The sequence below is a fragment of the Phycodurus eques genome, chromosome 20, assembly GCF_024500275.1.
Source record: "Phycodurus eques isolate BA_2022a chromosome 20, UOR_Pequ_1.1, whole genome shotgun sequence".
In the NCBI taxonomy this organism is placed as follows: domain Eukaryota; kingdom Metazoa; phylum Chordata; class Actinopteri; order Syngnathiformes; family Syngnathidae; genus Phycodurus; species Phycodurus eques.
In genome coordinates this window covers 15,652,188-15,667,808 of record NC_084544.1, presented here as the reverse complement: position 1 = coordinate 15,667,808, position 15,621 = coordinate 15,652,188, and the positions used below count along the sequence as shown (strand labels likewise).

Below are 15,621 nucleotides of genomic sequence, written 5' to 3'. Positions count from 1 at the left end.
GTGCAGTTTCCAGCCACTAGACGCTCGCTTTCAAGCCATACCTTCAGGGTCCAATTTTCAAGGAAATAAAATGTTATCTTCCGTAATTCTTCGTTGGGAGTACAACAGGTCTGTTTGGATTCTGAGCTGACAGCCAACCCCGGGCTGGAGGCGGTACTCGTGCGTTGGTCCTGAATGCTCAATCACCCGGGGTCCCCTGACCATCAATCCGAGGATATAACTTCTGACACCACTCTTGTGTTGTGTTCTTTTGAAGAATAATTAAGGAAACAGTCTTGTCGTTATGATTTTTTTAATACAAAAAGCTAATTACGTGATACAAACAAAAAGTCAGAGGGAGAAAGAACAAAAACTAAGAGGGAGAGGGGAGGAGATGGCTGGCTGTCCTCATGATCTTTGCAAGCCCCCACACTCTCTCTGAACCCATCCATCCATCCATTTTCTGAGCCGCTTCTCCTCACTAGGGTCGCGGGTGTGCTGGAGCCTATCCCAGCTGTCATCGGGCAGGAGGCGGGGTACACCCTGAACTGGTCACCAGCCAATCGCAGGGCACATAGAAACAAACAACCATTCGCACTCACAGTCATGCCTACGGGCAATTTAGAGTCTCCAATTAGTCGCCCACCGTGCCGCTCTAACCAGTCGGTCACCGTGCCGCTCTCTCTGAACCCGAAAACCCGAAAAGAAAAAAAGGATTATAAGGGAAGTCAGATTCAGTAAATTTCCAAAATCAGGACATTTCCACCAGCTACCCAGCCAGCTGTTGTACCCCGCTTGGGAATGTCCTTGGATAAGAAAAACACTGGCTTGCTGCTTTTAGACATCTCAGAGAAGTTAAACCAGAGTTATGGAACAATAAATACGTTTTCAAGGAAATCCCTTCAACCTTATAAATGTTAATATATGTAATCTTGCCAACTCAATAGGAACTTGGAATGACAGATGGTGGTAGACTTAGCAAAAAGGATGCAAATTGCTGGAGTGAACACTTTTTTCCAGAAGAAGCACGAACATAGGGTGACCTAGAAGAGCGGCGGTAGAAGCACGCAGGTGGATTACATCTTGTTCAGACGATATAATCAGAAGGAGATTACTGACTGTAAATTAGTGGTAGGGTGGGTGGCTAGACAGTTTAGGATGGTGGTGTGACAGATGACTGGTAGCGGGGAGGAAGATTAAGAAGACAAAGACAGAGCAGAGATCCATGTGGTGGAATCTGAGCAAGGAAGATTGTTGTTTGGCTTTTCGAGAAGAGATGAGACAGGCTTTTGGTGGACAGGGGGAGCTTCCAGAAGACTGGGCCACTGCAGCCAAGGTGATTAGAGAGACAGGCAGGAGAGTACTTGTTCTATCTTCTGCTTGTAAAGAGACTTGGTGGTGGAACCTCAAAGTACAGGGAATAATACAAGAGGTTAGTTCAGAAGAAGTGGGACACTGAGAGGAATGAGGGGAGGAGACAAGAATACATGGAGATGCAATATAGGGTAAAGGTAGAGGTGGCAAAGGCCAAACAAGAGGCATGTTATGACATGTATGCCAGGTTGGACACCAAGAAAGGGAGAAACATCTATACAGGTTGGCCAGACAGAGGGATAGAGATGGGAAGGATGTGCAGCAGTTTAGAGATAGATATGTGTTGACTGGTGGCAGTAGTGTGCTGGATGAATGGAAAGAATATTTTGAGGAGTTGATGAATGAGGAAAATGAGAGAGAAGAGTACTCGCGCCTTGCAATTGTGGTGGACCAGGAAGCAGCAATGATTAAGAAGGGGAAGTTAGTTTGTAAGGCACGAAAGAGGATGAAAAATGGAAAGGCAGTTGGTCGTCATGACATACTTGCAGAGGAATGGAAGCATCTCGGAGAGGGGGCTGTGGGTGAGAGGATGCCTGAGGAATGGAGAAAAAGTGTGCTGGTGCCCATTTTTAAGAACAATGATGTGCATAGATGTGGGGACTATAGAGGAATGAAGTTGATGAGCCACATAATGAAATTATGGAAGAGTAGTGGAGGCTAGATTTAGGACAGTAGTGAGTATTTGCAAGCAACAGTATGGTTTCATGCCTACAAAGAGTACCAATATGCATTATTTGCCTTGAAGGTGTTGATGGAGAAGGACAAGGAACTTAAGAAGAAACTACATTGTGTCTTTGTAGTTCTAGAGAAAGCCTTTGACAGAGTACCCAGAGAAGAACTGTGGTATTGCAGGCAGAAGTCTGGAGTGGCAGAGAAGTATGTTGGAATAGTACAGGACATGTACGAGGGCAGCACAACAGTGGTGAGGTGTACTGTGGGTGTGACAGGGTAGTTTAAGGTGGAGGTGGGACTGCATCAGGGATCAGCCCTGAGCCCCTTCCTGTTTGCAGTGGTGATGGATGAGCTGACAGATGAAGTTAGATTGGAATCCCCATGGACCATGATGTTCGCAAATGACATTGTGATCTGCAATGAAAGCAGGAAGCAGGTGGAGAAACAGTTAGAAAGATGCAGGCATGCACTATAAAGGAGAGGAATAAAGATTAGCCGAAGTAAAACAGAATATATGTCCATAAATGAGAGGGGTGGAGGAGGTGTGTATATATATATATATATATATATTTCATTTTCTGAGCCGCTTCTCCTCACTAGGGTCGCGGCCGTGCTGGAGCCTATCCCAGCTATCTTCGGTCGAGAGGAGGGGTACAACCTGAACTGGTCGCCAACCAATCGCAGGGCATACATAAACAACCAACCACTCTTACTCACATTCACACCTACGGGCAATTTAGAGTCTTCAATCAACCTACCATGCATGTTTTTGGGAAGTGGGAGAAAACAAGGGTATATATATATATATATATATTTTTTTTTTTAAGAGTACTAGGAAGTCTTATAATTCATGTCGAGTCTGCTACCTTAACTTACTTTTGAAACATACCGTATATTTTGCAGCCTGGACCGTCTCCATTTGCTAAAACTTTCTCTTCTCTGTCCCGTGTGTGTGATACTGAGAGCATTTTGGATTAAGAAAAGGCCGATGCCGATTTGCACCAAAATCCCAAATATCGGCCCCGATAATAATAATAATAATATACATCACTCCCTCTCATGTATATCCCACGAGGGAGTGATGTACTCACAACCTGCTCTATTGTTCTTTAATTGTTTTTGTTTAATCATTAAACAATAGCAAATCAACAACAACAATCGATAAATAAACGGTAAACATTTTTGATAAACTTTAATGCAAAATATATTTATATACGATTAATCAATGGAATAATCATTAGAATAATCTGAAGATTCTAAAAGCAATTGCGACAGCCCTACTTGGAAATTAACAGAGGTTCCATTGTACAAACATAAACAATTGGATGATGTCCACGATTGGTGAGAAATGGGCTGGGCGATTATATGATCGAGATCAAAGATCGTGATACATTTTCCGTCAGTCTTGGTTATCAACCGTTTGCGTATTTACTCGATCTAACACGGCGGGAATGTGCGTAATCAGCCAATCAGACTAGACCTTTTCCTGCTCCACTTCCGGTTGCCAGTTGTGGGATTAGACAGAAAACGCGGCTCCACGGCTGGCAAAATCGAAGCTCTGGGTCCGACTCAGCCGTCGTCATACAGAGTCTCGGCGGCCACTCTTCTCCCGTGCTCCAGACCAGCGATGGAGGCGGCCAGCCGGTACGCAGGTTTCCATCTCCGATTGTGTGGTGGCATCCCCAAAGCGATGTTGAGCAATGCTATTAACTAGCTAATGTGCAATGTATGTTGGCACCCTCAAAAATGGGCAACACTCCGTTTATTAATTTGAAGAAGTTCCACCATCATCCAAGTGATTATGTGGAAAGAATGAAAATGTGAGCACAGTCAGTACAGCGTATCACTCACTGCACACCACACGTAGCATTAGCAGTTAGCCACTGCTAGCGGTGAGGCCGCCAGACCAAAGCAGCAGTCAATGGTGTCATCATTATTCAGGTGGGATAAAGTGGCAGAACTAGTTAATCTGTATTATTGTTAAAGAAGATGGACATTTGAAAATAGCAATAATAGAAGCAACCAACAATAGTATCATAGCTGGAGAATGATAGTGTTTACAATCCAAGGTGTCTTCATTATCCCAGATGAGGCAGTGTGTTTATTTTGTGTCTTGTCCCTCCAAAAATACTCAGGACTTCAAATTATATTTTTCTACTTTCATTGCGCTGTTGAGTGAAAATTGTTAACAAAAGGCGTTCATAAAATGTTGAACTACTCTCTAGCTTCTTTATTTTTCAGTGCAGATGGTTTAAAAGCGGCCACTTGGGGGAGGAAAAAAAAAAAAAAGTTCATTTTAAAAAAAAAATCGAGAGCAGACGATATGAAAAAAATAGTTGTGATCTTTTTTTTTTCCCCTTTTTGCCAGCCCTAGGTGAGAATCTTCTGCCACCTCACGAGTTGATTCGATTATGATTTGAAAAGAAAAACTTTACATTGGATTTTTTTCTTCTAAGGATTTTTTTTGTCTCTCACAGGCTAAAGAAGAAGACGACAACGATGGAAATGACAGCGACAGCTCATTGCTCTCTGGTACTTCGTCTGGCCCAAATTTCAATTACATCCTCAACATGTCTCTTTGGTGCTTGACGAAAGAGAAGGTGGAGGAGCTCCTGAAACAAAGAGACCAGAAGGTTTGGTGAAGCACATTTCTTTTTCTCTTCTGCACACTGATCATCATTATTAGTCTTAATTTTATGAATGCAGCCATCCGGGAGGGCACAAGCCAGTGCAAACTATAGGCAGGTCCCAAGCCCAGATACTGTAAATGCATTGAGTTGCATCAAAGCAAGCAAGCGGCCAAACAAATACAGTATGATCGTTCATCCAAAGAATTCATAGAGAACGGGATCACCGGATTGGATTAACAAGAACCGTCATCGCTGCTGTTAACCTACAGGGTGCCTGTGGTAACTCAGCTCATGTGAGTCAAAGATGATGGAGAGGTGGAAAGCGATTCATTGGCCTGAAAAGAAGAGAGAAGCACAGAGCCTAAAACTGAAAGTAGGGACTTTGAATGTTGGGACCATGACAGGAAAAACTAGGGAGTTGGTTAACATGATGATCAGGAGAAAGAGAGAGTAGCACAGCTGTCAAATGCTACGGAATGTCCGTATATAAGAACCTGCTTGGGGGCACGGGTTTTTATTACGCCCCCTGAGAATATTTTTAAGAAAAAGAGTGACGTTCAGTGTTGTGGGATCAAATAGAAGAATAAAGTTGGTGAGCCATACAAAGTTATGAGAAAGATTAGTGGAGGCTAGACTGAGGACAGAAGTTTTCACCGTCTATCATTTTTCCATCACATGTATTTATCCTGTGCCCACAGCCTCCTTTTAAACGGGTGTTCGACAGTGTATCAAGCTATGTATTGACAATCATTTACACTTCACTTCAAACTAGACATTTTTCCAGGTGCATTCAAAATCGCCGTTGTAAAGGTCTTACTAAAGAAAGCCACTCACCAGCTCCAGACAAATATCAAACGTCACATTCATTAGTAATCCTATCCTCCGCGAGTAGCAGGGTTCAACTGTATATTGGTAGAAGGATGATGAGGATGCAGGTGCCAGGCAAGAGAGTTCGAGGAAGACCTAAGAGAAGGTTGACAGATGGAGTCAGCTTAGGCCCGGTACACACATAAACAGAAGTCGGCCTGTTTTTCTACCAATTTTGACCCTTGCTGACCAATCATGTCAAATGCCAGACAATCTTAAATTTTACAAGATTGTCCTTCGGGCTGATGTGTGTTAAGAGTGGGCTCGTCTCGATTTTAGGGTCCCAAACAAGTTGGGGGCAACAATGCCCAAAAGTCTTCATGTGTGTGGGGGGAGAGTCAACTTCCCCAGTCATGACGCGGTGTATTGTGACGTCGAACGGAATATAGCCAATCAAGAAGAACCCTGACTCAACAAAAGGCAAATAAAAACAATCAACAAACAATTATCAATCTATTCTTGCTCTTGTGCAGACAGGAGAGCTGCAGAATATCCAGGAGAAATGTTCAGAGGATCTGTGGAAGGAGGACTTGGCAGTTTTCATTGAGGAGTTAGATGTAAGTGTTTCTACAGAATGTGTCTCGTTATTTAGCTGTTAAGATTCAACCCGGCCAAATTACGGCTGCCTCCGAATGCAAGGTGCTGACAACGCTCCTTTAAGCTCTTTTAGGTATGGATTTTTAAACAAGGAAAAGTTTGCTGCGGGAGGTTGGATGCAGTTGATACAAAAAAAAAAATGGAAGTGGTTTTCACATTTTATGTTAAAGCCTTATTCCAAAATTTTGTCAATTCAAATTTTCCCCCTAAATATTCTACACATGACAGCCCATAATGATGTGAAAAAATGTTTATTGAAATTTTTGCAAGTAAAAATAAAAAAAACAAAGAAATCACATGTACATATAGTAAGTATTCACAGCCTTTGCCACGAAGCTCAAACTGGATCTCAGATGCATCATGTTTCCGCTGATCATCCTTGAGAAGTTCCTACACCTGTAGTCAATTCAGTTTATTGGACATGATTTTGAAAGGCAGACACCTGTCTATGTAAGGTCCCACAGGGGACAGTGCATGTCAGAGCTCAAACCAAGCATTAAGTCAAAGGAATTGTCTGTTGACCTCTGAGACAGTATTGTCTCGAGGCACAAATCAAGGAAATGATACAGAAAGATTTCTGCTGCTTTGAAGGTTCCTTTGAGCGCAGTGGCCTCCATTAAGTTCCAAACCACCAGGACTCTTCCTAGAGCTGGCCACCTGTCTAAACTGAGCAATCGGGGGAGAAGAGACTTAGTCAGGGAAGTGACCAAGAACTCCATGGTCACTCTGTCAGAGCTCCAACGGCCCTCTGTGGAGAGAGGAGATCCTTCCAGAAGGACAACCTTCTCTGCAGCACTCCACCAATCAGGCCAGTATGGTAGCAGAACCCACTCCTTAGTAAAAGGCACATGGCAGCCCGCCTGGAGTTTGCCAAAAGGCACCTGAAGGACTCTCAGACCATGAGAAAGAAAATTCTCCAGTCTGATGAGAATGTGAATTCCAGGCGTCGTGTTTGGAGGAAACGAGGCACCGCTCATCACCTGACCAATACCATCCCTACAGTGAAGCATGGTGGTGGCAGCATCATGCTGTGGGGTTGTTTTTCAGCAGTAGGAACTGGGAGAAAGGTCAGGATTGAGGGAAAGATGAATGCAGCAATATACAAAAAACCTGCTCCAGAGTGCTCAGGACCTCAGACTGGGGCGAAGGTTTACCTTCCAACATGACAACGACCCTAAGCACACAGCTAAGACAAACAACTCTGTGAATGTCCTTGAGTGGCCCAGCCAGAGCCTAGACTTGAATCCAATCGAACATCTCTGGAGAGATCTAAAAATGGCTGTGCACCGACGTTCCCTATCCAGCCTGATGGAGCTTGAGCGGTGCTGCAAAGAGAGGAATGGGCAGAACTGCCCAAAGGTAGGTGTGCCAAGCTTGTGGCGTCATATTCAAAAAGACTTGAAGCTCTGATTACTGCCAGAGGTGCATCAACAAAGTATTGAGCAAAGGCTGTGAATGCTTACATGTACTTTTTTTATTTGTAATACATCTGCAAAACAACACAACAACAAAAACTTGTTTCACGTTGTCATTATGGAGTGTTGTGTGTAGAATTTTGAGGGGGGAAAAAATGTATTTATTCCATTTTGGGGTGAAGCAAACAAAATAAAAAAAATATGGAATACGTGAAACGCTGTGAATACTTTACAGATGCACTGTATGATAAAGAACACTATGCTGGTAAATAATGGCTGTTTTTGTTTTTTCCATCAGAATTTTGAGGCACTTGAGCGAGAAGAGCATAATTTAGGGAAAGTCATCAAACTTGTGAAAGGTAAAGTTGGTAAACCCAAAGCAAAGAAGCTGAATCTCGAGGAGACCTTGCCGTCACCATTTGGCCGCAGGGTGGATCCTCCATCTCAGCCGCTGAAATCTGACGCATCCAAGAAATTGACTAAAAAGAAGAAGGTAAACGTGTTTATTCAGAAGCCATATTACGTGTGAGAGGCTGTTGTCTTTTATGTGAAAGATTGCACACGTGGCAGCTTAAGAGTTTCATTCAAGTAGGCCTACAGCAAATAAAAACCCACCTTTCTCTCAAAAACACTCAACAGTATGCATCAAATCAATAAAATAACACAAGCCTGTGTTTTTATCTTAAAATATTTCTCTGTTATATAAATATTCACAATATTTTTTTTTTTTTTTTTTTTGCCAATTGTTGAAAGTAGCAAGTCTTATTTTATTTTTTATTTATTTCTATGTATTTTATTTTTCCAAAACACAAACAATCTAAGTTGAGATAAGCAGCGCTGATAGATGTGGCTCCTTACGTGTTTCTTCTATATAGTTGTACTTAATAATTATACACTTCTTGATAAATCACTTCATCATTTAAGAATTTGAACATGTTCAAATTGTATGTTTATAACAGAACACATCATAAAGATCATCATGCACAAAAGCTACGCAATCAACCATGATCATAAACCTCATCATCTACATACAGCTGTTCTTGATTACCTTTTGCAGATCTCTTTCGCATCAAGAAGATGTGCAATGCTTTTACTCTTCCGTATGCAAAACGGTTCGGTTCGACTGTGTCGGTTCGGTTTGTAGTAGGGGTGGGCGCATTGATCTAAATATCGATACTATCGATACCAAGGTGAGTATTGGTATCGGATCGATACTAGCGTGATGTATTGTATTGGAAGGTACTTTTTTGTTGTGATGTTGACATTGCTAGATTTATATTTTTTGTTACATTGCTGCTTTTTTTCTTTGTTATTTTGACAAGTGACTTTTTTTCTAATTCTTTTATTATTAAATTGTTAAAAATGTTTCTATTGTTGTAGTTAATTAAAAAAAAAAAAGCATTTTTATTGCCTCAAAACTTTGTGCTGTGTTTTACCATAATCCTAATCAACTAACGCAAGGCAAAATCACAGAATTATTCAGTGATCATGACTTTTCAAGTAAAACGATACGAGCCCTGTATTCTCTTGGTATCAGATCGATACCAAAATTCCACACACAAACGAATATTTTGATAGTCGATTAGTCAAGTCATCATATCATACATATATCCATTTCTTATTTTCAATGTCGATCTGGTAATGGTATATTCAACTTAACGTAAACTTTGCAGCTCGTACCAGCATTCCTAACATGGTTAGATATTTAAATTAAAGCGATACTGTGGCCTTTAAGATTTGTAACTGTTTAGTTAAGTTGAGTTAATTAAGTTTAGTTTTGTTTTAGTGTTCATGTACAATCACAGCAAGGGAACTGGGAATAACCCTTCGTAGGTTGCATTTTTGTCCAATGTTCTGTATTCATCGCACATGCTTTGTCGTTGACCAAAAAGTAAACCTCATGAAATTCGGTTGAGATATGAACAAGTTCAAATTCATTTCGAATGTACATGCGTTGCCTTTGATAGGACACATTACCGTAGTTGTCCGGGTACGGCACGGCTGGCCAGGAAGACCACTACTGTGCAAGCGGACCACAGGGCAATGCAGCCAGCATTGGCAGGTTTCAAGCACTTTTGAGAGAAAAACAAAGCTTAAAATGAAAATAAACGATCCTGGCAACGAATAAATGAATTGTCAACAATTTTGAGCATCATGTAACTAGGGTTGGGCATCGAGAATCAAGAACCGATTGGAACGTGGACTAAGATTCCGGTTCTCCCAGAATCGTTCAAATAAAAAAAAGTTCGGTTCCTAAAGTTTGCAGACCCCAAAGAAAAAAGTGGCGAAAACCAACAAAGAAGAACGCACACAAAGACATGCTTGTGCCCAACGGCCGCGGCAAACAAAAGTGTTTCTTAACTAACCTCAGTGCAACACTTGGATTAAGATTATATTGGGCTTTTACCGGTGGTGTGGGAAGTTATTTTTAGTGCCAAAATGCTGAGTTCTGGTGCGTATTCTTCAGAATAAAAGGCTACATACTTAAAATATCAAGTGAAGTTAAAACTTATATAAACCAAAATAACTATTTTAACAATGCTGATTTAACTTTTAGCTGAAGCAACATTAGAGTTCATTGGTTTATAAAGAAGGCCGAGTCAAATGTTCATTTTAGTTGAAGCTGCAGGCTGCTAAGAAAATGGATGTTCGTAATTTGGACACCCTTTATTTAAACCATGCAATATTTGTTGACCCAGCCCCCTAAAAAGAATCGGAGTCGAGAATCGTTTGGAACCGGAATCGAAATGAAGAATCGGTACCGGAATCGCTCAAATTCAAACGATGCCCAACCCTAATTGTGACTCATCATGGCAGTAAGCACTAGTTTTGACGAGTGCTTACATACGATATATTCTTGCTTTAACAATTTTGGGGTTTAATTCCTCTTTAAGAAGACAATTAATAAAACATTCACACATTCTGAATATTCCTGCAAAATAGCGTCCAAAAAAAACTACAGATATATTTACACTTCTGTCGAGAAACCTGTAATCCTATGCGTTGCAGTGAAGCTGTTTTTACAGAATAGATTAGAAATAGACATTTCCAGTGCCTTGAAGCATTAGTCATGTGATGTGCTTTGGTGTTATATAATGCGGTCTTTCCAACTATGTGTTTAGAGTTTACAACATTATTTCCTCCCAGAGGCCTATTGATTGTTGAGTTCAACCAGGAATGTTACATCTCTAATTGGGTAACATGAGGTGAAAAACTGTGAGAATAACAAGTCCCTCAGCGGTGTTAAACGCTGTGTTTTCGTTTCAGGTCGACTCAGACCCAGCCCTGAAGTTGGAGGGTGATGAGGATGGTTTGGGCCGAGATGCAGCAACAGGCGAAAGCCCTGTAGTCAAACCAAAGAATCCACGTGTAAAGAAGGACAAGAAAGAACCAGGTTAGAATTTTACACTGACTCTTGGTGCTTTGGCTGTGGCATCAAATATATGTGCCCTGCGATGGCTGGAGACCAGTTCAAGGCCCGAAGATAGCTGGGATAGGCTCCAGCACGCCCACGACTCTAGCGAGGAGTCGCGATATGGGAAATGAATGAATGAATGACATTTTTAGATGCATTTGTTTGTTCATGCAGGCGTTCCCAGAGTGAGAAAAACACCAGGACCCAAAGGAACTCCTGTAAAAAAGGTGAAAAAAAGAAATCCCTGGTCTGAAGATGAGTCCAATTCAGACAGTGATCTGGAGAATAGTCAGCCTGTCATCCCCAGACAGACCAAATCTCAAAGGGCATCAGGTATGGTTGACCATTCAAATGCCAGTCTAGTATGAATAACATAGCATTGTGTGTCTTGGGTGATCAGAGTGTGAGCATTAACAGGTTCCTACACGAGCATGGAAGTATGGAATTTGATTTCATACATTTCCAGGTCAGGAAAAGTATGGAAAATGGAAACTATTGTATGGAAAATTATGTTTCCAAGACTGCTACAACAGCGTTATTTACTAAAACAAAAAAATTGGGAATTTGTGGGGTTTTTTTAAGATACAGCTACAATGTTTGTGTTAGATCACACAGTACAGACCCCTTTCCAAATTTAATATCATGTACAAGTTTATTTATTTCCGTAATTCTTTTCAAAAACTGAAACTTTCTTAGCTTTCAGGGCCCACAATTTAAACAATTTCAAGTATTTATTTGTTTATTTTTACATCCATTTTGCTTCCAGCTCATAAAACCCACGAAATCAAGAAATCACCATTTACTTCTGTTTTTGTAGAAAAAAAGGGTCACCTTAAATCAAAAAAAAAAAAAAAAATTAGGGTCGCCTTAAATCAATCAAAATACGGTACTTTCAAAAGGATATGTTCATCTTCAATACTTGCTTGGGAATCCCTTTGCTTTAATTACTGCCTCGATGCGCCGTGGCATTGCCTGGGAGTTATGGAAGCCCAGATTTCCTTGATGCTTGCTGTCAGTTCTTCTTTGTTTTTGGGTCTGGTGCCCCTCATTTTCCTCTTGATAATAGCCCATCGATTCTCAATGGGGTTTAGATACGGCGAGTTGGCTGGCCAGTCAAGCACTGTGATGGCATGGGCATCAAACCAGGTTTTGGTGCTTCTGGCGGTATGGGCAGGGGCCAGGTCCTCCTGAAAGATGAAATCTGTATCTCCATACAGATCCTCAGCAGAAGGAGTCATGAAGTTGTCTAAAACATTCTGGTAGACAGTTGAGGTAACCTTGGATTTAAGAAAGCAGAGTTTACCAACACCTGCTCTGGACATTGAAAATTAAATCATGACTGACTGTGGATATTTCACACTGGACCTCAAGCAGCTTGGGTTCTGTTCTTCACCAGTCTTCCTCTAAACCCTTGGACCTTGATTCCCGAATGAAAAGCACACTTTACTTTCATCGGAAAAGAGGACCTTGGACCGCTGGCCAACAGTCCAGTCCCTCTTCTCCTTGGCTCAGTTGAGACGCTTCCTACGTTGGCTCAGGTTCAGAAGTAGCTTTACCCGAGGAACACGACAGTTGTAGCCCATCTCCCAGATGCGTCTGAATGTGACTCCTGCTTCATTCCACTTTTCTGGATCTCAGCTAGATTCTTGAATCTTCTCTGTTTGATAATCCGCTGAAGCCCACTGTCGTCTCTTTGCTGGTGAATCTTCTCCTGCCACACTTTCCATTGATATGCTTGGACACAGCACTCTGTGAACAGCCAGCTTCCTTAGCTATAAAATTTCCATTTTGTCCATTTTTTAAACGCAGATTGAATATTATTATTGTAGTATTATCCACTTTCTATACTGCTTGTCCTCATTATGGTCACAGGTGAGCTGGTGCCTATCCCTGCTGACTTTGGACAAGAGGCACGGTAGACCCTGGATTGGTTGTCAGTCAATCGCAGGGTACATATAGACAAACAACCATTCACACTCACTCACACATGGGCAATTTACAGTTCTGTGAAAAAGTATTTGGGCCCCCTTGTTATATTTTTGCATAGTTTTCTCAGTTTGTTTAAGATCATCAAACAAATGTAAGTATCAGACAAATATAACGTAAGTGAACTTAAAATGCTCTTTTTAAATGGTGATTTCATGTATTAAGGAAAAAAAATATTCAAAGTTACCTGGCCCGGTGTGAAAAAGTCATGACCCCGTAAACCTAATAACTGGTTGGCCCATCCGCAGCAGCAGCAACTGAAATCAAGCGTTTTCTATAACTGGCAATGAGTTTTTCACATCTCTGTGCTCACTATTTAACTCTTAGCTGAAACATTCATAAATATTAAGTCAATTGGGTTAGTTTCACACACAATACCTTTTTTTAGTTCATAGGTTTGATATTGATGCTGTTTATAAAGACCCCGAGTCTAATGTTCATTTTAGTCTATGCTGCGGGCTGCTAAGAAAATTGGTGTTCATAATTTGGAAGCCCTTTATTTAAACCATGCAAACTTTTTTGACCAGGCTTGCCATCGGGGCTGATATGCTTCATTATAGTTTCATGGAAATAATAATAATAATAATAATCCAAGATGACGCCGACCAGTGTGGTCGCCTCGGTAACGCGCTCTCTAGAATTGTTTTTTTGTTTTTCGTCCGTCTTTGGAGACCTTACACGACTCACTTACACAAGGGGAGACCTGCTAACCATCAAGGAGGCTACTCCGGACTTTCTGTCACCAACTTTTGAAAATCCGCTCAGTTTTTTCCCCCGAGTTACTCACCGGAGCGGCGTCCGCGGTTTTCGGCGCACGGAGGCGGAAGCAGCGCCACAGAGGGAAACGAGCCGGCATTCAGGTGAAACTCCGCAAGAGAGGACACAGATTGGCGTTCCCGTCGATCCACCTCGCGAATGTACGCTCCCTACCAACAAAATGGATGAGCTTCATCTTCTGTTAAAGACCAGTAAAGACTTTGGACGTTCAGCGGCCATGTGCTTCACGGAGACCTGGCTTTGCAACGCTGTACCCGATGGCGCCGTCATGCTTCCCGGCTTCAACATTCATCGAGCGGACCGCGACATGGAATCATCGGGGAAAACGAAGGGCGGCGGGATATGCCTCCATATCAACGAAAAATGGTGTACGGACGTCACGGTGCTCAGCACACACTGCAGCCCGCATTTGGAGTCGCTGTTTTTGAACTGTAAACCATTTTACTCGCCACGTGAGTTTGCATCGTTTATACTGGCTGGAGTCTATATTACACCTCAAGCTAACACGAACGCCGCATTGCTAACGCTCGCCGAACAAGTCAACGAAATTGAAAAAAAACACCCGGACTCACCCCTCATTATTCTCGGGGACTTTAACAAAGCTAAACTCAACCATGAACTCCCTAAATACAAGCAGCACATCGACTGTCCTACCAGGGAAAATAATACTTTAGACCACTGCTACACGACGGTAAAAAACGCATACCGTGCTATACCTCGTGCAGCCCTGGGCTCGTCTGATCACTGCTTAATTCGCTTAATACCGACGTACAGGCAAGAACTTAAATGTGCGAAGCCTACAGTGAAAACAGTCAAAAAGTGGACCAATGAAGCCAAGATGGCACTTCAAAGCTGTTTAGACTGCACAGACTGGAGTGTCTTTGAAAATTCAGCTGGCAGCCTGGATGAATATACGGACACTGTCACATCCTATATCAGTTTCTGTGAAGAGGTTTGTGTACCAACAAAATCATTTCGGACATTCAACAACAACAAGCCGTGGTTCACTCCTAAACTTAAGCAGCTTCGCCAAGCTAAGGAAGATGCATATCAGAGCGGGGACAGGGCCCTGTATAATCGAGCTAGAAACCAGCTGACGAAAGAAATTAACATTGCAAAGAGGATCTATGCAGCAAAGTTGGAAAAACAGTTTAGCGCGAACGACTCTAAATCAGTCTGGCATGCATTCCAATCGCTGACTAATTACAAGCGACGATCCCCCCAAGCTGAGACCAATAGCACACTAGCCAACGACTTGAATACCTTCTACTGCAGATTTGAAAAGGACAGTTTCACTCCACACACTCACCCGGCCGCACCCGCGACCACAACCACACCTCTGACTTCTGCATTAACCATCCATGAACAGGATGTGAGACGCATCTTCAAACAACAGAAGATTAACAAAGCGGCAGGACCGGACCATGTGTCCCCATCCTGCCTCAAAGTCTGCGCGGACCAGCTCGCTCCAGTCTTCACTCAGATCTTCGGAAATGTGCGAAGTTCCATCCTGTTTCAAACGCTCCACCATCATTCCAGTCCCCAAGAAACCTGCAATCTCTGGTCTGAATGACTACAGGCCTGTCGCTTTGACATCTGTGGTCATGAAGTTCTTTGAACGTCTCGTGCTGGACCACCTCAAGAGTGTCACAGGTCCCCTGCTGGACCCCCTGCAGTTTGCCTACCAAGCGAATAGGTCTGCGGATGATGCAGTCAACATGGGACTGCACTTCATCCTAGAACACCTCGACAGTGCAGGGACCTACGCGAGGATCCTGTTCGTGGACTTCAGCTCAGCTTTCAACACCATCATCCCTGAACTCCTTTCAACCAAGCTTCTCCAGCTCAATGTCTCACCTGCCATCTGCCAGTGGATTTACAGCTTTCTGACGGGCAGGACACAGCAGGT

General features: G+C 42.5%; 1 protein-coding gene across 5 annotated transcripts in view; it reads left to right on the top strand.

The window, feature by feature from the left end:
• top2b (DNA topoisomerase II beta) overlaps positions 1-15,621 on the top strand; it is a 132,114-nt gene that overhangs the window by 95,781 nt on the left and 20,712 nt on the right. For all 5 annotated transcript variants that reach the window (XR_009767230.1, XM_061664134.1, XM_061664132.1 and 2 more), the window contains 5 exons: positions 4,503-4,658; positions 5,996-6,079; positions 7,833-8,027; positions 10,802-10,928; positions 11,124-11,282. Coding sequence is in view for 4 of the 5 variants with exons in the window: in XM_061664134.1 (XP_061520118.1) it covers positions 4,503-4,658; positions 5,996-6,079; positions 7,833-8,027; positions 10,802-10,928; positions 11,124-11,282 (721 nt within the window). In the remaining variant the exon portion in view is untranslated. The remainder of the gene's footprint in view (positions 1-4,502; positions 4,659-5,995; positions 6,080-7,832; positions 8,028-10,801; positions 10,929-11,123; positions 11,283-15,621) is intronic.